At 27.6% G+C, this 21,875-nt stretch overlaps 3 protein-coding genes across 5 annotated transcripts; 2 read left to right on the forward strand and 1 right to left on the reverse strand.

Annotated features, from left to right (window-relative positions):
• Nucleotides 1-3,174: 3,174 nt before the first annotated feature.
• Nucleotides 3,175-7,371, forward strand: PLD1 (phospholipase D alpha 1). Its single transcript, NM_001376038.1, has 4 exons — nt 3,175-3,380; nt 3,630-3,729; nt 4,704-6,606; nt 6,722-7,371. The coding sequence occupies exons 2-4, from the start codon at nt 3,637-3,639 to the stop codon at nt 7,153-7,155; spliced, it is 2,430 nt and encodes an 809-aa protein (NP_001362967.1). The 5' UTR covers nt 3,175-3,380; nt 3,630-3,636; the 3' UTR covers nt 7,156-7,371.
• Nucleotides 7,372-10,920: 3,549 nt separating this feature from the next.
• LOC114167314 (uncharacterized) lies at nt 10,921-11,729 on the reverse strand. The gene is made up of 2 exons (XM_028052368.2): nt 11,469-11,729; nt 10,921-11,350 (listed from the first exon to the last, which is right to left on the reverse strand). The coding sequence occupies exons 1-2, from the start codon at nt 11,611-11,613 to the stop codon at nt 11,106-11,108; spliced, it is 390 nt and encodes a 129-aa protein (XP_027908169.1). The 5' UTR covers nt 11,614-11,729; the 3' UTR covers nt 10,921-11,105.
• Nucleotides 11,730-17,495: 5,766 nt separating this feature from the next.
• On the forward strand, nt 17,496-20,386 carry LOC114165878 (uncharacterized). Of its 3 annotated transcripts, none has more exons than XM_085667679.1 (6): nt 17,496-17,634; nt 17,712-17,817; nt 18,340-18,604; nt 19,185-19,275; nt 19,802-19,868; nt 19,956-20,386. In XM_085667679.1, exons 3-6 carry the CDS (start codon nt 18,481-18,483, stop codon nt 20,007-20,009), a joined length of 336 nt encoding a protein of 111 aa, XP_085523805.1. In that variant the 5' UTR covers nt 17,496-17,634; nt 17,712-17,817; nt 18,340-18,480; the 3' UTR covers nt 20,010-20,386. The 3 variants fall into 3 exon arrangements, with proteins under 3 accessions (XP_085523805.1, XP_027906295.1, XP_027906296.1); XM_028050494.2 differs by having other exon boundaries at nt 17,502-17,634; nt 18,345-18,604; nt 19,760-19,868; XM_028050495.2 differs by having other exon boundaries at nt 17,502-17,634; nt 18,345-18,604.
• Nucleotides 20,387-21,875: the final 1,489 nt, after the last annotated feature.

The following is a 21,875-nucleotide window of genomic DNA, read 5'->3' on the forward strand; positions in this document are numbered from 1 at the left end:
AGAATTTGCAATATATAATTAACTTTAAGTTTCAACTTTTCTTGCGAAAAACTAATTATATTGTGTCCATATAAAACTAACTATCTTGAAATTAATTTTCATCAAACTATTGAAAAAATAAATTATAATAAATTACTAAAAAATATCTAATATTTCAACCATACGTGTCACCTAAAAGGACGTATTCTTGCAAGTAACGATACACGGCATGTTGAGATCTGAAAGAATTTATTTACGTATTAAATACGATATTGTCTACTAGTATACATGTGTAGGGTAGAAAAAGAAATATTGAATACTCATCTATCATATACTTCAAATAGTTAGAATATCGAATTTTAAATAATAAAGATTTAAAGCTTTGTTAATTTAAATAATCATTGCAATTTTGCACTGTGGATTGACTCTTAAAAAATAATAAATATGATATTAAATTTAAATCTTATATTATAAATTATAAAGAAAGAAATACGAAATTAAGTTATAAAGCGTGATCATGTTAGACATTTAAAAATTATAAATTGTAATCATTAATTTTAAAAATTATTCTTTGATAAACCAGTTCTTTGTTTTCCAGGGGACATGAAATAGTTTTTTTCTTCTTTTTCCAACTTTAAATATTTTTTACTATAAAAAAATCTCAAAACATTTTTTTTAATTTATTTTAAAATACTTATAAATTTGTTATTAAAAAAATTATAAAAAATTGTTGTTAATTATTTTGTAAAATATTTTGATAAAATATTTTTCACAATAAATTTTATAAGAAATACTTACAAATTTTATAATTTTGTAGAAAATAATTATTTATGAAAAAATTATCTGTTAAGATTTAAAAAAAAATGAAAAGAATGTTTTCTTGTAAATTTTTTTAATAAATTTGCAAATTAAAAAAAATCTCATTAATGTAAAAATTTTAGTAGTATTTTATGAAACTGTTAAATATATACAAATAGTTTTTTTTTTTTTCTTTAAATGTTTCAGTAAATGTATTAGATAAAACTATTAAAATTAACTTTTTCTTAACCTTCTTTTTGGACAAACTAGCTGAATTTACCAGAAAATTTTTATTACATAACATGCTTATGTATTATTTGTTATGTACACCTTTAATATGTTATTGATGGTTTTTCTTCGACTTATTTTAAATAATGAATGTTTTCCTTTTTTACCAAAAAAAAAAAGAGTCAATAATGTTAATCACTCGTGTGTGGAATACTGGTTTATAAAATAAAGGACAAAATGTTAATAAAAAATAAGTGAAAATGTACCAAAAATTCAGTACACCAAAATACTATATTATATTATAACTCACTAGTGATTATAAAAATAAAATAAAAAGTAAAAAACTTCTTTTGGTCGGTGTCTATTAATGTGAAAAAGGTTTCATATGATGCCATGTGCATAAAGTTCAATCACAAATTTCACTATTGCATTTACCTTGACACCTTACTATTGAATAAAGATATTACACATTAACACTTAATTTTGTTAACTTTCTAAAAATGTTATATATATATATATATATATATATATATATATATATATATATATATATATATATATATATAAAAGAAATACAAACATTCACTCTTTTTCTTAAATGAAAAATCTTTTTTTAATTAGGATTAAATATGATTTTGGTCTCTTAAGTTAATTTTAAAATTAGTCTATTTCAAAATTTTGAACCAATTTAGTATTTCATCTTTTGAGATACATGAATTTAGTCCTTTTAATCAAATTTTGTTAAGTTTATTCGACATTTCAAACGCATTTTATAATAGTATTTAACTTTACATTAAAGCAAAATTGTGTCAAATAGTATAAACAACTCAAATATAATCCTAAAATACGTACGAACCATTAAATAAACCTAATAATTTGATTAAAATGACTAAATCTATATATTTTAAAAAATAAGAACTAAATTAATTTAAAGTTTCAAAATAAACTAATTTTAAAATTCATTAAAAATTAAGGAATAAAAATATATTTAATCCTTTCCGTTAAATTATTCTTTTAATAACTTTAAAAAAATTAGATGCTGCACACATTTATACTCTAATTTGTATTTTTATCAATGATCAGTGATAAAGTAACATTTTGTTTATTTTCCATTATTAACATTTTACTGACATTAACCAGTAATCTGTAAAGAAAATATGCACTGATTGTTTAAAATTTTTATTAGGTTAGTGCATGGATTTTACTGACATTAACCAGTAACCAGTAATCTGCAATTTTGTTTAAAACTATGAATGCACACATTACCATAAATATACTCTGCAGAATCATTTAAGAAAGGAGAAAGGAAAACAATTCAAACATCTCTCTCATGGAATAATATTGTATCAAGTAAATTTTTTAAATATATTTTTTTAGTGCACTCAAGAATGTATATCATATATAATATATATCCAATACGTTAATATTAATTTTAAAAATAATATAATACTACACGTGATATATCTATATTAAAATATACAATAATTTTAAAAAATATGATAAACATACGATTATTTTTTGTATGAATTCAAATTAAAATCACATATATTAAAATTATTAACATAAAAATTATAAATTATTATCAAAAAAATTATTATTATTTTATATATTAAAAAGTTTATTAATAAGTATATGTAAAATATTGTAAAATATTAATTAAATTAAAGTATTTGTATATCTAATTGTATATACGTGAGAATATATTCAAACTTGTTGTCTCATAAGAATTAATTACCACTTTTCACACACACGCACACAAAAAATGGGATGCACCAATAATGGTGGTTCAATATTTACCAAATTTAGTTAATTTTGATTCTGTATTGTCGCCTCTTGAATCTTCTCTGAGAAATATCTCACTATATATTTTCATTGGTTTTTTCTCTATTATTAGTCATAGAATATTTATTAATTTTACTGATTATAATTTTTACAGAAAACTCGATTGAACATTTCACTAATCGTTATTATTATTTTTCATTTATAAAGCTGAAACATTTTGTCCATCAAAGATTAAGTTGAATTATGTAAAAAAGCATTCATAAAATCTTAATTTACTATTTTTTTTCTTCAATTAAACATGAAAACAAGACACAATAATTGTAAATAGATTAAAAAATAAAACAGAACACATATAGAAGAAGTCAAGTGAAGAGATGATTGTGCTTTTCCACGAACACGAACACGACGCGATTAGAATGCAATGTTGTAGAATAATATGAAAAGTTTAAACATGCATGTTTTTTTTTTTCTTCGTTCGTCCCTTGTTAAAAGGAGACACTGACTCACTCATATCCATTCTCACTTCTCCTTTCTCGGATCTCTCTCACACCCTTTCTCTCTTTTCTTCTTCTCCTTCATTTTCCTTTGGCAAGGTAGTGTTTTTCGCTCTTCTTTCTATTTCCACACGCTCTGTTCATTTTTCTGCCATTTCTATTCTGAAGTATTCTTCCCCAATTCTAAGCCCTTTTGATCCACCCCGCGATCTGATCTAACTCTTTCATCTCTCAAATTAGTAATCTTTCTGTGTAGTGCACTTCAACTCCGCTAGATAAAACATGGGTGCTTTTTTTCACGTTTGTGTGATCTAATGCGAAGTGGGGTTGTGTGGATTTGCATTGCAGGTGGGAGATGGCGCAAATTCTGCTTCACGGGACTCTCCACGCCACCATCTACGAGGTTGATGAGCTCCATGGTGGTGGTGGCGGCAATTTTTTCAGCAAGGTATTTGTTTTAGGCCTGTTTGGATCTTGCTGAATCTGGTGCTTTAACTGTTGGTTTTGAGTCACAGTGTGTTGGATTTGGTATGTGTTTCCATTTGTGTTGAAAATTCATAAATCGAAGATGACACTGCTTCCTTTGAAGGATCCGGGATTTGTTTGAATTTGATCATTTGTGATAGTATGATAGTACCATGAACTGATAAATTAAGAACGAAAGGAACATTACTTGATAGTGTATTGTGTGATTGTTTGATGTATCACAATAATAAGGAAAATGAAGTTGATGCAATTCTGAGATTTTCTGTGAACCTTGGTGCAAATGATTAATCGGTTTAAATTTGTTATCCGGTTTCAACTTTTGTGACAATGATCTAGTACTGCAAATTATTTACAAATCTGTCTGTGAATTCTATCTGGAAATTAATTGTGCCGACATTTAAGAGATTTTGTTATTAAGAAAATGAGAATGTTAATCCATGTTAGTGTTCGTAGTCAAGGTTTCTGGAAAGGAATCATAATTTAAATTGTGATTTAACAGTTTGCTCAACATGAATCAAATTGTTGACTTTAGTTGGGATTATCTTATTCATCCATCTGGTGTTTTACTTCAGTGGCCATTAATTTACCTTATGTAACCCTTGTTACACATATGCTTTATTTAATTGTAGAATTGACTATGCTAGAGCCTTAGTTTGGATTTTACTTAGTGACTTAACAGATTTTATAGTTCTGAAAGCTGGATTGAGTCTTTCTGAAGTGTGAGCAAAAATTTGTTGTGTTATCTATTAATTAATTTTCGGCAAGCCACATTTATTCAATTATGGACCTTTCCCCTTGCTCCTTTCCTTTCATTCCTTTATCATTGCAGGCATGTTATTATCATCTACTATTCATTAGTATTTCAGTTGATTTAGATTTGCTCCTTTATTTTCCTAATCACTGTTATTGACTCATTTAATGCTTATTCTGCTACAGCTCAAGCAAAACATTGAGGAGACTGTAGGTATTGGAAAGGGAGTTACTAAACTCTATGCAACCATTGATCTGGAGAAGGCAAGAGTAGGAAGGACTAGAATTATAGAAAATGAAACTACTAATCCCAAATGGAATGAGTCTTTTCACATTTATTGTGGCCATCTGGCTTCAAATATTATATTTACTGTGAAAGATGATAATCCCATTGGGGCAACACTAATTGGAAGAGCATATGTGCCAGTTTCTGAGGTCTTGGATGGCCATGAAATAGATAAGTGGGTTGAAATCTTGGACACAGAAAAAAACCCAATAGAAGGGGGTTCAAAGATCCATGTGAGGCTGCAATATTTTGATGTCTTAAAAGACCGCAACTGGGCAAGAGGAATCAGAAGTCCAAAATACCCTGGAGTTCCCTATACTTTCTTCTCACAGAGGCAAGGATGTAAGGTATTTCTGTACCAAGATGCTCATGTACCTGATAACTTTGTACCTAAAATACCTCTTGCTGGAGGTAAGAACTATGAGGCTCATAGGTGTTGGGAGGATATATTTGATGCAATCACTAATGCAAAACACTTGATATACATTACTGGTTGGTCTGTTTATACTGAAATTTCCTTGATAAGGGATTCTAGGCGGCCAAAAGCCGGGGGAGACCAAACAATTGGTGAGCTTCTGAAGAAAAAGGCAAGTGAAGGTGTTAGGGTGTTGATGCTTGTTTGGGATGATAGAACATCAGTTGGTTTGTTGAAAAAAGATGGATTGATGGCTACTCACGATGAAGAAACTGAGCAGTTCTTCAGGGACACTGATGTGCACTGTGTTTTATGCCCCCGCAATCCTGATGATGGCGGGAGCATTGTTCAAGATTTACAAATTTCTACCATGTTTACTCATCACCAGAAGATTGTGGTGGTTGACAGTGCTTTGCCTGGTGGAGGAGGGTCAGACAAGCGAAGAATTGTGAGTTTTGTTGGGGGTCTTGACCTCTGTGATGGAAGATATGACACTGCCTTCCACTCACTTTTCAGAACCCTAGACACAGCACACCATGATGATTTTCATCAGCCTAACTTTCCTGGTGCTGCAATCACAAAAGGTGGTCCCAGGGAACCATGGCATGACATTCACTCCCGGGTCGAAGGACCGATAGCTTGGGATGTTTTGTTCAACTTTGAGCAGAGATGGAGAAAGCAAGGTGGGAAGGATATACTTGCTCCACTGAGAGAACTTGAAGATGTCATTATTCCCCCATCCCCAGTAACTTTTCCTGATGATCATGAGACCTGGAATGTGCAGTTATTTAGATCTATTGATGGTGGGGCTGCTTTTGGGTTCCCAGATACTCCTGAAGATGCTGCCAAAGCAGGGCTTGTTAGTGGGAAGGATAACATCATTGATCGTAGCATTCAAGATGCTTATATTCATGCGATTCGACGTGCCAAGAATTTCATCTACATTGAAAATCAATATTTCCTTGGAAGCTCTTTTTCCTGGAGCAATGATGATATTAAGCGTGAAGAGATTGGTGCATTGCATCTAATCCCAAAGGAACTTTCCCTTAAGATTGTTAGTAAGATTGAAGCTGGGGAAAGGTTTGCCGTGTATGTTGTAGTCCCTATGTGGCCAGAGGGTATCCCAGAAAGTTCATCAGTTCAGGCAATATTGGATTGGCAAAAGAGAACAATAGAGATGATGTACAAGGATGTTGTTCAGGCACTGAGAGCTAAGGGAAGCGATGAAGATCCGCGAAACTATTTGACATTCTTCTGCCTTGGAAATCGAGAGGTGAAAAAATCAGGAGAATATGAACCTGCTGAACAACCAGAACCTGATTCAGATTATCAGAGAGCTCAAGAAGCCCGGCGTTTCATGATTTATGTTCATACCAAGATGATGATTGGTAAGTATGCTATATTTTTGTGAACAAGATCTTACAAATTATGTATACATTGTCAAGCCATGATATTGTATACGTTTACATTTACTAACACAACTATACATTTTCCCCTTTGCAGTTGATGATGAATACATAATCATTGGATCTGCCAACATCAACCAGAGATCAATGGATGGGGCTAGGGACTCTGAGATTGCCATGGGAGGTTATCAACCATATCATCTGGCTAACACACAGCCGGCACGTGGCCAAGTCTACGGTTTCCGCATGTCATTGTGGTATGAGCACCTTGGCATGCTTCATGACACATTCCAGAGGCCAGAAAGTGAAGAATGCATCAACAAGGTGAACCAGATTGCAGACAAATATTGGGATCTGTATTCTAGTGAGTCACTTGAGCGTGATCTTCCCGGTCACCTTCTACGTTACCCTATTGGGGTTGCCAGTGAAGGAGAGGTCACTGAGCTGCCAGGATTTGAGTTCTTCCCTGACACCAAGGCTCGCATTCTTGGTGCCAAAGCTGATTACCTCCCCCCAATACTCACTACTTAGTTTGATCTTGTACCATGTTACAATTTTCTGATTGCTTACATATCCTAATATGTGTTTTCATCACTTTTTAGTAATAATCTTGTTAGTCTCTGATGTCTTGTGGACATGTTTTTCTCTATTTTTCTGAAGATGTCAATGACAGATGTTAGTTATCTGGTGGTGTTGGTTAGCATAGCATGGTTTTGACTGCTATCTAACAATGTTTCTTTTCTCCCACAGTGACATTGTTGTTTTTTTGTACCTGCTTTTTGGTTTAGCTATTGCCTAACAGGAACATCATATCCACATTCTTTTTTGGAACATTTGGTTAGTGAAAAGCAAGCCATGCAAATATGCAGATTAGAAATATTTTGAAGCCTTAGATATGCATGAATCTGTTATTTAGGTGGTAGTAGGGACATATTTCTTAAACTGTGGAAACAAGACAGAAAATGTTTGGGGTAGGTCTGCCAAAGTAGGTCCAAAACTGTGTGGTTCTCTGAGATTCCCCTCTTAGCAGCCATGAGAATCTGCACTGTTTAGTGTCATGCATGCTTGTGAACAAGATTTATCAGCCATTAGTACTTGGTATTCGTTAATGAGAGAGTTGAACTCATAATATCGGTAATTCTTCTTTTTTAAATCCATCAATTCAATTTTATAACTTTCAAAACTACTTTTCAACCAAAAATGTCTTGTAGAGTGTTTGTTCATAAATTTATTTGGAGTTTTTGAAAAAGAAAAACAGACAACTTTTACTAGGAAATTGTCTATGTCATGCGACACGATATGATGGCATTTTGGTTTAAATAGGTTATTCTGTGTACTTTGAATGAAAATTTGAAAGTGTTTGTGGTTTCTCTTTAACTTATAATATTGCCGACAATACGAGACTTTGAATGAAATATGATTGATTTTTACACTTTTGTTAAATAAAATAATGTTTCGAAGACTAGTATCGTTAACTTTGGAATTTTTAATTTTACTTAGTCTTCGTTTCATCTTTCAAAGTCTTATAATTAATGATAACTTTATTTTATTAAATCATAGTACGTATTTATTTAAGAAATTTATAAATTGTGTTTTTTAATATTGCTTTTAAAAAAGTAATATATATCAACTGCCAATTACTATAACAACACTTTATTGCTAATAATCACCACATTCACTTAATTATGAATAAAACTAAATTATTCAAGAAAATCACTGTTAAATAAATAATATTTTAAAACTAATTATCAGATATAATGAAATAATTTGGTTTTACTTATATTTCATTTAAGTCTAACATACATTATAGTTTCTCTGTTTGTATTTAAATGTAGAGAAAATATTATTTTTTACGTGGAAGATTCAGTTATAATATCTTATACATTTCATAACAGACATATAATACCCATGTTGAAAAACATGATAATAATAGGTATGTTTATTGTAGTTCTATTTAAAAGAAAACCACTTAGCTGTTTTTTTTAGGTGTTTGATTCGTTTTTTTAAATAATTATATTTTTTAAAAATCTAAAACCAAATTACAAAAAGAATGTATTTTGAATAAATTTTTAAAATATGAATTAAATTTTACATTTCATAAAATATTAAAAATTAAATTAATATTTTATATTTTTGATCGATAAGAATGACAAAATAGGTTGTGGTTCACATTCTAGTCTGTCAATCCACCAAAACGAGATGGGTTGGATTAGAATTTTTAACCCACTAACCCATTTTGACTCGGATCAAAATAGACTAAATTAACCTATTTTGTTACCTCTACAAATTGATAAGAAAAACATTCAAATGTAAAATATTACCTTTTCTATATTAAAAACAAATAATAATAATAATAATAATAGATTTATACAAAAAAAAAAAAAAAAACCTTTGTATCTCTCTATATATTTTGGAATAAACACAAAATAAATGATAATGAAGGTTAAATAATAATTAATGGATAGGGATTTAATAGTAAACATTAAAATGTTCATGGTTCATTTCGAAATATTTAAGTGATTTAACGAGTGCAATTATTAAAATAGTATTATTGAAGATGTTATCTATAAGAATAAAATAGGATATAGAAAATGTTTTAATTAAAATAATTTTTATATAATTATAGATTATTATTATTATTATTATTATTATTATTATTATTATTATTATATTCTTAAAGAAACATTACTGAAGCGACCGTGATATGTATGAAATAAATAGAGTAAATAATTTATTTATTTCTTGGGGTTCATTTTTGTATTAGTCTTTGAAATTAAAAGAAGATTTTAAAAATAAAATAAAAAAAATAGAAAAATTTAAATAATTTCCTAAAAGATAAAATAATTCCAGTTTTTCCTGGTTTCACATTGATAAATTAATATAATTATATAATTGTGAGATACATCTTTTGTTGAAGTCGTATTGGTCAACTTTGAGGGGCTGTGGAAACGTTTCATTCAATTCAAGAAAGTCAAACTAATAGTTACGATTCATTGTTCTCAATTACTTCTTCAATAATTGTACCTCAAACCATTATTGCATTTGCTTATTAATAATAACATCCATGCTTCAAATTTTGAAAATGAAAAACACATAACTAAAAAAAAATAGTGAATAAATTAATCGATTTTTTTATGACGATTAATCATTAATATCATGGTTACGCGAAATATTGCATGTCATAACATAATACAATTTGTTTTTCTTTTAAACCTTTTTTTTATTTAATTTTAGAAAACTAAATACTATTTTGAAAATGCGATATGACTTAGCCCTATCGACATTTCAAATATTGTTTGAAGCAAAAAGTCCAAACAATCGTAGAATTCAAATCCAATTATAATATCATTACCATCTTTAATTTTTGTGCTTTTTATATGTGACTATGTATTATTCATTATCACTTTATTAAGTTTCAAAACTATTGAAACTATAAAATATGTTTGCTAAAATTGGTGTAATTTTTATTTATAACATATAAAATTTTATCAAGTTAGTATTTAACATTTATCTATGTTTGGCTTAAGAATCTAGAAGCATAAGATAATACTGAGTAACTTAATTCTATCTGTTCACGCTTCCATATTTTTAAGGAATATATTGTTGGTGATAATTAAAACAACCATATTTTCTCAAATTAATACCATGCAAATTTTTAGTTATACTAGGGTTTTAAAATATTAATAAAAAAAATAAAAAAAAGTAAGATAAAATTATTATAATTACCATCTTCAAATAAGTAATTATCATATATTAAATAGTAAAAGATATAATTACTTTTCTATCTAATATGAGGTATACATAAGTATTAATATGATTCATTAAATAACAACAAATATACTTTTCACAAATCACACATATAGCCAGATCCATCAAATATTTTATGTTCAACAAAATCAAATTTCAATAAAATAAATTTTAAGTGATTGTAATATCATTCAAAAACTAAATTCAAATTTAATTAAACCTTATAAAATTAATTTATAAAATAATTAAATATTTGATCTTTTTCATTGAAAAAATGCAAACAAATCAAAGATAAACTCTTATTTCAAGATTTTAAGACGATGATTTTATATATCTTTATTATTTTTGTCTGTTATTCTATTCTTTCATTTTTATTACATGCCAAACATTAGAAAATATCAATTATTAAAGGACACTGGTATTTTGACACCACTTTTATTTTATTATCATTTGACACTACCCCTCACTACTATTTACTCTCTCTTTCTTCTACAAATATAAAAATTAACTTTTGTTAATACTATTTTATCTTTATACAAGTTATCAAAATGGTGTCAAACAACATTTTTTTAATTATTAAAAGTTATTTATAAATATTCATAGTATATTTTACATTTTATAAAATGGAAACATAAAAAAAAAATGAAAAAAATTGGCAACGAAAAATGTCTCCCCTGTTTGAAGTTGAAATACAGAATCTACAGGAAGCAACAGAGGATGATCTCATCAGTTCATCAGTGACAGCACGCCATTCTCTGCACTCTGTCCCTCAAAATCCCATTATACAGAGCAATTCGGTTCGCCGGAATTTCAGCGTTTCCCAGATTTTCTCTTTCGCACTCACTTCTCGATACTCTGTTTTGCATCCCCTGTTCTTCTCTGTTTTCTTCCTCAACCTCTCTCTCCACTTCCTTCACCATCACATTTTTAGCAAATTTCACCTTCTTCTTCTTCTTCTTCCTTCCCCTTTTCTTCTCCTCTGCCACAACAAAACAGAAAACAAAGTAAGCACCACAAATCACAGAATCCCATAGACGCGTTGAAATCAGAGTAGTGTTTGAGAAAAGAAAAAAAAAAAGGAATAAGATTTGATTTACCTGAATACATGCAAGAACGTAGAATTTGTTTGTTGGAATCTGAGGGAATTTGAAAAGTTTTGTGCTTGGAAAATGCGAGGTAGAGGAGAGTGGTGGAGAAGAGCATGGCGGAGGTGAAGACGAGACCTTGAGAGATGGAAGCCATGTTTGGGGAACAGAGGAAAAGGTTGTGTTTTGGAGAGAAGGAGGAGGAGCAGAGAGGACTTGTGTTGACCGTAGAAGGAAGAGACGTATAAATAATGAACAGAAAGTGATGGCGTCCCTGTTCACGAAGCTTCATGGCTCGTGCTTTATGGCAAAATAAACAAAAGGAAAAACAAAATTCCAAAATGGTAATTAAGGGAAAAGTCAATTCAATCGAATATAGATATGTTATTAATTTGAAGGTTAAATATGTTTTTTTTTTTGCGTATTTTAATTTTTAGTGAAAATTGAATTAATTTTTTTTTATTTTAAGATCAATTTAATTTTTTATTTAGATGAATTTATTCATTATAATCAAGTTTTATTAAATTGATTTGATGTTTTAAACGCGTTTTTAAGAAAACATTGAAGTAAAAATGAATTAAACGATATAAATAACTCAAATATGAAATGCTTTTAAAATGTTAAATAAATTTTAAAAAAATAATTAAAATGACTAAATATATGTATTTTCAAAATTGATGGACTAAATTAGTCTAAAATTTTGAGGATGAACTATTTTCAATTTCTACCAAAATTTAAGAGAAAAAAACATATTTAATCCTTAATATTTTATTATGTAATGGTGGTTGAAAATATATGTGAAATCTATTACATGTTATTGATTATTATTGATTTTAAATTCTGATAAATTTTGTATATATAGTTATATAGTTTCACTTATGTAAATATTTTAATTACTTTACAATTTTTTAGTGAATGATAAATGTTGTAAATTAGTGAAAAGAGAAATGATGACTTTTGATAACTTCTATCTCCACGTACTGGTTAATTAAGCGGTAAAAGATTAAATTATGACTACGAATCGTTTGATGGATAATTTGAAAAAAAAAAAGTACAAATTATAATAAATTTAAAGAATTTCACGAGAATTTGTTATAATGGTCTCGTGTAAAGATATCATAATAACATCCAATTTTTCGGAATGAGGATCAATTCCTTTATACAAATATATGCCTATTTTCAAATTATTATTGTTATTATATGGTCAAATAGTTTATTTTAAACAAGTTATACCCATTTAAAAACTTGACTGAGTATTTAATTACTATCCTTCTTAAAATTATTATATAACTCAAAATTATTATATAAGATTAATTTACAATATTAAATTTAAAAATTATACTTAATTAAGTTTTTAGTATTTTATAAATTTAAATAGTTTAATTAAGTTTTCATCAAAAGGTTATTTTAGTAAGAGTCAAAAAAAAATTATATTTTAAGTTGAGTCTTTATTATTTAATTTTGTCATTAATAGACTTCACTTAAATGTTATTTTTTTATTGATTGTTTGAATTTTTTACATCAAAAGTAAAAATATATGTTTTAAGTTTCTTATATATTTATGTATTTACAATTGAATTTTTATTAACATTTTATATTTAATTGAGTATTTAAATTGTTGTATATTTTTTAATTGAATTTCTATCATCAATTATAATAATGTGACCGTTTGATTTGTTAGGCTCAAGCAAACCACAATAAATTTGATTAATAAAATAAAATTTATTTTTACCAACTAATATTGTTTTTGTGTTTCCACATGATATGCTTTATCTTTTTATTTTAATAATTAATTTTTAGAAATAAGAGAATATTATTTTTACCAAATAATGTTCTTTTTGTCTTCGTATAATATTTTGCTTTTTGTTTTACTAATTAATTTTAAAAAAATGAAAAAAATTCGCTTTTTATAAAGATAACTAAACTTTTAAAGAATTTTTTTCTTAGAAAACCTGAAAAAATATATAATAAAATATAAATAAAAATTTATACATATATATATATATATATATATATATATATTTTATATATTAAAAAATTAAAGGTTTATAAGAGGACTATTTTAGAAAATGTTTCTGAAAATCGTTTTTAATTTTAATTTTCATAAATTAGATTCTTTAATCCTTTTTTATTTTCCCTCCAAAATTCGAATTACTTTTTTGTTTTTTGAAGATCCAATATCATAAAAGTGGTTAAATCGAAAGATTTGTTGCATTATTCAATTTCATCTTAAGTTAAGTTCAATATTATATTATGTCATCTCTATAAAACCAATATATTTTCTTATACATGCAGTTTTCTTATTGGAATTTCATATGTGTAATAAAGAAATTACATTTTGTTGTGATTCTAAAATCGTGTCTTGATCCTTGATCAAGTTTTATTCGCCTGCGAGATCTACATTCTCATTGACCATTTCTTCACTTAAAATACCACACTCATCGCACATTTTTTCTTCAAGGTGGTTAGGGACTCTGACATCGGCATAATAAACACAATAAACACATTGTGATATTGTCCTAATAAACACCCAAAACATACTCAATAAACACAATAATAAATTAGGGATCAAGGCTAACTAGAGTGAAAGTGATAGAAAATTGCATGGGGAGAGAGAGAGAGAGCAAAAGCTAAGTGCAATAAGAGGGAATATACAATAGTCACTAACAAGAGGGAGAAAACAAGAGTTAATGTGAGGAGGGAGGCAACACGAGGGAGGAGAGATGCAAGCATAAGAGTGAAGTGTAGTGAAATGGGAGAAGGAAGAAGAAATAAATTAAAGATTTGATGTCGTTTATAGTGAAAATCCGACATAGTATATATTTTTGAACTTTAAAATAATATATTGTCTATTTTCTATGATAGTTATAAGTATAACGACATAAAAAAAATCTTATACTTTATTATGAAATTGTCAATGTTCTCACTTTCTATGTCAATTGTATTCATAACTGACATATAAAATCTTATACTTTATTATGAAACAATTAGCATGCCCATATTTTGATGTTAATTATAGTAATAATAGCTGGCACAATAAGCTATTATTAAAAAGAATAACTGTTTTTGTACCAGTAGACTTTTTCTTTGATAAAGTGTTGAATAATGTTTTCATGTTTATAATCCATGTGATAAAATTGATAATACATATGATATCAACAAAATAATGACTTACATCATATATATACATATATATATATATATATATATATATATATATATATATAAAAGATAATTACAATAACAATGTAATACTTCATTTAATATACCATATATTTAAATATATGATATTTTATAAATATATGACACTAAAAAATATGATGATGTAATCAAATTATTGAACTTTATTATAGTTAGTGTTAAAATGTGAATATTTTATAAATTTATTTACAGTATTTTATAGCCATTTTAGGTAGACTAGACTTAATGAATATTGTTGATTAATGTTACTTAACACATTTATTGGACAAAGTAATAATTGATAAGACAAAAAAAAAAGTAACTACGGTAATAATATATAAAAAATAATAATATATAATAAGAATAATTATATATAATCTAAAATATAAAAATTGATATAGTCATACCAGGACAAATTTTGTATTGTTGGAACTTGGGATTAGTCAATGGTCAAAGAGAGTAGCTTCTTCTATATGGAGTTGTAACTTCAATTGTTGGTGACAACTACGACCCCATGGTCCATAGCCATACATACATACATATATATATATATATATATATATATATATATATATATATATATATATATTATCTTAGTAGTGTATATAATATAGTATAATGCATTATACATTAATTAGTTTTGAAGATAGTCTTCGACTATATTTTATTTATTTTTTCCTAAGCTGTACTGATTACACATCTTTTATACAGCTGACAATATATTTATTATATAATACCATTTAAAAAAAATATATAACACGAATTATTCATTTTACACGTTAGAGGTTTAAAAATACTTATCATATAAAAAATATAAATTATATCTCGTTACTTTTTAAAAAATATTTAAATCCTCATAACATATTAATATTTAAGTTATTGCTAATAAATATTCCAACTAAAGAACATCGATTGTTTTTCCTTATTATCAACAAATATTAAACCGTGTTTACATTTTAATGGGATAAAACAATTTTTTTTTCGCAAAAATAAATTTTAACTAGTAAGTAATGTACCAATTCTACCTACTATTTATAGTAAAATCAAGAACAGTAATTATTTTACTTAACTTTTTGTAAATTAAAATTCGCTTATAATCCACCAGGAACTTACTAATTTATTCTGCGAAAAAAAATATATGTCTCTGCAATTCTGCATATATATCGAATTTGTAATTTTCACTATTCTTCATATAGTAATATTTAGTAAGAAATATAAATTATTTGCTCAACCACTTTTTTTTACCCACTTATTCTACATTCCTTCCGTAAACATAAAAAAACTATTGTTTTTGTGTTTATGATTAATTACTATAAATAATTAACAATTATTTATTATAATTAGTGATGTTTTCATAGTATTTAAAGATTGCGTCCAATTCTATTAGTATTGATTCCAAATCTTTTACACGTGTTACATGAATAAATATAACATGTCATCGTATACGGTGATGCAAATACTCATATTTTTCAACGTGTACGCAGAATACGCTCACGATACGTAACTATTATACTCATGGAATTAGAACGTGAACACCAAAAATTGCTGTACGAATAACTGTAATAGTATTTTATACGAAACAGTTAACCAAAAAACTAATATATAATAGTCAAATAAAGACCAAGACTCTATTTTGTTTTTTAGGAAACACTTTCACATTAGTCAAACATAAAATTAACAATTCTTTAAATTTATTATACTAAACATTAATTTGCTTTAAAAATTATTAATTATGTAAATATTTTTACAAAATAAAATTAACATTAAGTTAACATTAGACTTTAACTGAATTAAACATTTGGTTGGTGTCATTTTCAATAAATGTTTAATATTTTAATTTTAACTGATGAAATAATGAAATTTCGTACAATATACAAACTAAATACATTTTTTTTAATTGCCTGCATAATGTATGAGTTCATAGTACGGATACCTAACATTTCACCTAATATATTGAATTGTGATGTAGTCAAATAAATCAGTATTTTAAATTACTAATATTATAATTAAAAGAGTTAGATAAGACTTGTAAGAAAAAGTTTGATAAGAATTTACTATTTTTGAAACCCTATTGGTATCTTCATAATAGACACTTTGACAAAAAAAACTAACAAATTGAGGAATTAGAAGAAAAGACCAAGAGATAAATATGGATTATCCAATAAATATTTAATACTATTACTCCTAAACAAAATGCAAACCTCCAACAACTTTATTTACTTGTTCAAAACAACTATAGTTAATTAACATCTAACATTCATCAATTATTATTTGTAGCAGTTATTAATATATATATATATATATATATATATATATATATATATAATACAACTATAATTTCATCTTATATATCTAACTAAATAGTCTTTAATCTTTCCTTGCTAAATACTCCTGCCTCTAAAACCTCACAAACAATAAGTTAGTTAGTTTAAAAAATGATTATTTTTTTAAGAAAATGGTAAATTAATAGAAAAAATGATTACATTTTAAAATATATCACTTAAAAATAGATATTTAAGAGAAAAATTGGAAAATAAATGTATACTAATATGAGAAATATGTATATATAATATAATAATTAAGGTGCCTTGATTAAGAAATTGAATTATGAACCATTTTTCTATCATTATATCAAAAGTTCTTAAAAGTAACTGTTTCACTACATTGTTTAAATAATGGGTAGATGTAAAAAATTAGAACATAATTATTTTTTCTTATTAATTTCATTCTTAAATATAGTATGTTAATTTTTAAAATTACCTTTTAAGTTTCTAACAGTTAGCTAAATTGTAGTTAAAATTATAATTTTTTTAAATAAAAAATAAATTATTACATTTTTGTTGCTTAAATATTCCACTCTTGCATTATCAATTCCTTTTGTTGATTTCAATTGAGAGAGAAGAAAAGCGAAGAGGCCGAGGAAGAAGAAGAAGAATCCAAAAAGCAATCCCATCTGAGAGTGTTTACACATCAGAAGGGAGGGCTTTCAAACTCAAAGGTTTTTTTATTCTCATCTTCTTTATGCATTTTCTTTATCTTTATTTATTAATCTTTGTTTTTTGATTGAATTGTTAGGATTTCTCTGGAATCGATATCATCTTCTTCGGTTTTCTTCGAATTTCTTGGGACAGATCTATCTAATCAGGTTTCTGGGGTGTTTCAGACATTGCATGCATATGGGGTATGTTTTACGAATCCAACCATAGCTGAAATAAAGTTGTCTCCTTTTTCCCCTTTCCCCTGAAATTAACTTTATATTATGTGGGTATTAATTTCCCCCCTATATTGATTGATAATCATGTGCTAGGGTGATGACGCTGAAAGTTATTCCTTTATGTCTCTTGATTACACAGTTGTCTAGAAAATTGATGAAAATGTTTTAAGATCGGTCATAGATTTTAATGGCATCATTTCTTTTTTGGCAGTAGAGGATGTATATGTACAGTGGTTGAATTTGTCAATAAATTACCTTTTAGGTTTTTTAGTTTTATGAACTACAGCGACTGGTCTGGAACGTTTATCAATTTGCATTTTTGTGACTGCTCAAACAAGATTGGTTATTGTAAAGGATACCTGTATTCTCTTAACATAAATATTGCATATTTGTTGCCATTAAATTGAAGTGGCTGAATTATGATGGTTATTCGAGCCAATCCTATGATTATAAAGTGGTGCATAACCGAAATTAATGTTATTGTAACAGAGCAGTGGTTGTGTTGGATGCTATAAAAGGCCTACACTGAGCGCTACAGTGGATGTGCCATCAAAAGGATTTGCAACAAAAGGTAACTCAGTAAGGAAACCTAGTTCATCAGAGGATTTCTGGACCACCAGCACGCATGATATGGACAACAGTGCCGTCCAGTCACAGGGTAGTATCTCTTCAGCCAGTCTTACAAACCAAGCTGTGATTCCTCATGCTAGTTCTTCCAAAAACAGCAGCAACCCCACTGAATTTGTAAATCATGGTATGGTATTTTTCATTGCTTTTTTCTTTTTTGTGCAGATATTTTTCTAAATAAGTTTTCATGGTTTGACATGAACTTTTTTTTTTCTTTTTTTGTAATTTAATTGAAAAAGAAAAGGTATGGCCTTTCACAGTGCAAGTTGAAATCATCCACTGCTTGTTTGTGGGTTGAACAATGTCAAACTCTATTTAAACAAGTGTAAAGCTAAGACATGGTGTGTGTTTGTAAGTAGTGGCTATATGCAATGCTAACATTAAACAGATGTCTATGTAATGCAGTTACTTCTTTATTTCCTTTTTAGGACACAGCCATTTTTGGTGTACCATGACATAATATATATATATATATATATATATATATATGATGCATGTTGTTGCTCAGTTAAGAAATGCAGTTTGACTAGCCCTCACTTCTCACACATTTATGAAACACTGCTAGTTTACCACTTTTCCTATTGATATGCCTTTTACCTGCTGTACCTTCCAATCTATCGTAGATTAGTGAGATTTTGTTAGATATGTTAGTGGTGCAATCATATTTTAGTTTGCAGGTGAATTTATGGTAATATTTTTGGTTGCAGGTCTAATTCTTTGGAATCAGACTCGGCAACGCTGGGTTGGAAATAAAAAGTCTGAAAACCGAACACAACAATTACGAGAACCTAAATTGAGGTAACTTACTTTTTTGGATTCATTTATTTGCACCTTTTTATATTTTTTGTAAATTTGTGTTAGGATTCTGGGAAATCCATTAATCTACAAGTTATTTTCATCATTTCCTTTTTCTTGTCTGAGTTTCATATGCAAGTCTCCTTGTGTTGTGATTATACTGTTAAACATTTGTTCTGGATGATCATATTGGAAGGAGGCTGCAACCAATGGGGAAAAATTAATTTACTCTATATTACAGCTTATAGTTAAATAATTGGAAAGCCTGTTGTAGCCTTGCTGCTACATTAACAAGTACATTATAAGGAGCACAGCTTATATTTCAATTGTTGTCTTGATCAGTTCTGCGTGCTAATTCCTTTCATATTGATATGGTGTATAGTATAACTTTCCAAGTTGGGAAATAAGATTTGCATATACTGCTGCGAACGAACTTCTTTCTCTCAGTAATTATGAATTCCTTTCTCTTTTTCTGCTATCTTGTCAGAACTTATTGTCTGTGCCTTGCCAAAATTTCTTGGCTTTGCAGTTGGAATGCAACATATGAAACTTTACTTGGGAGCAACAAGCCTTTCCGTCAGCCTATCCCTCTTGCAGTAAGCATTTACTCTGAAACAACCATGATGCAGTAGTTTTAAGTAAAAAATGATTATGTAATGATCTTGTGATATGAATACTGATAGGAAATGGTAGATTTTCTTGTGGACATCTGGGAGCAGGATGGCCTATACGACTGAGTTGTTGAAGCTTTAGGAAGTGCCGCTGAAAATAATCGTAGTTCTTGCTTATAGGAAGGACTAATTGGCATATACTTCAGTTTGTATATCAGTTGTCAAATGCCTATGAATATGATGAGGAAAATTTCTCTCTTGGGAACATGAGATAACTGTATTATACTTGATTTAATTGATTGCCTTGGCTGCCTCCACTATCTCATGAGCCTAGTTTTGGAGAACTCTTCATGCTGCATGAGTTGGCTGCTACTTTCATTTGCATAGCCTCTCTGTCTAAGTAGACCGAAATTTCGTGTAATGGTTTTACAGATATGCAGTTTCTGATTTGGTTTCATACAAGTTAATCTTGATGTTATAAAATCTCAGGGTTCTTGTTGAAATTTGTTCCTATATCCTAAAAAGACTTAAAAAAGTTTTAGGTACAACAGATGACCAAATTTTGTTTAGAGTATATAATATATTTTTCTAAGCAAATGGATATCTAATAAATTAAAAGATATGGATTTAAGTTTACCAGAAAATATTTATTTGAATTTTTTTTCTAATTACTTTTTTACTGATATTTGAAATGTATGTGTGTGTTTGTGTATGTATATACTATGTTAGTATAAGTAATAGGTGTTTAGAGTGTATCTTCACCAATATTTATTAAAATATAATGGTTTGGTAGATCAGTTAACAATTGTTTTATTAATGTAATAGAAAAAGCTTGGATTAAAGTGTGTAATTAATAAAATTATTGAACACCCATAGCAAAATTCTAAGAATGGTCAATGATTTGATTTGTGATTGCATAATTTGGTCAAACATTGATTGTTTTTTCTAGTGAAGTGGGTAGTTTGATTGTTTACTGTGACCCAGCTTCAAATAAAAAATTATCATAGATCGCAATCATTGTCCATTTTGTCATGGTTCATCAACTTCATGTTGCATATTCTGAGATTTTCTTCCTTTAACTTTTCAGTAATTATATATCATCTAATAAATTATCCTCCTTTTTTTAAATGTTCTTTTACTTTATAAAGAAAAAGATTTAATAAAAATGAAAATAAATACATACTAACTATTAAAATTATAAAACATTGTAATGAAAGGATATACATATTTTGGAACCAATTATATATTACCAATGAAAACCTTCTCTGTCCATGATTTCAAGTTTTACTTCCCTCTTTTTTTTTAACAAAGCATATCATAAATATAATCAAAGTGTCTAATTCTAAAGATATATTTAGGAAATTCCTTATCTTTTAATTGTGTTAAATCTCATTGGAAAGAGATTCACATTTCAATTCAATGGTTTTTTCCTTTCTAGTTTTAGTTTTTTTACTTAAATTACATATTTTACTACTTAACTATTATTTCATAATCTTACTAGAAGTTTTTATTTTTTTACATATTTTATTATAAAAAAATTAAATTTCTTAGAGAGTAATGACTTATCGTGACAAAGATTCTACAAAGAAAGTAAAACGAAATCAAAATAACACTGTTTGAAAATAGTGATACAACTTTTAATTGTTAGTAAATATATATATATATATATATATATATATATATATATATATATATAAAATTTTAAACGGAAAAAAATTGTTAAGAAAGATAATAATTGTTTAATAATAAAATGCGTGATTAAGTGTAAATTGTATTCTGAATTTGGGCCAGACCCATCAGAGTAATATTTCTGGACTGCATCTTTATTCTTCAGGCCCAAGAACACAGGTACTGTGTATAATATTCTTTCTCTGGAACACTCTTGTGAATATCCATGTAACAGTCTGAGAAAAAACCAGAACTCTCCATGAATATCACTGTTCTAAACATCCTTAACAGCCTAGAATCTCATGGACACTTCTCCAAGCATCC

The sequence above is a fragment of the Vigna unguiculata genome, chromosome 10 (assembly GCF_037176805.1).
Source record: "Vigna unguiculata cultivar grain cowpea cultivar isolate G323 ecotype 2 chromosome 10, ASM3717680v1, whole genome shotgun sequence".
Classification (NCBI taxonomy): Eukaryota; Viridiplantae; Streptophyta; class Magnoliopsida; order Fabales; family Fabaceae; genus Vigna; species Vigna unguiculata.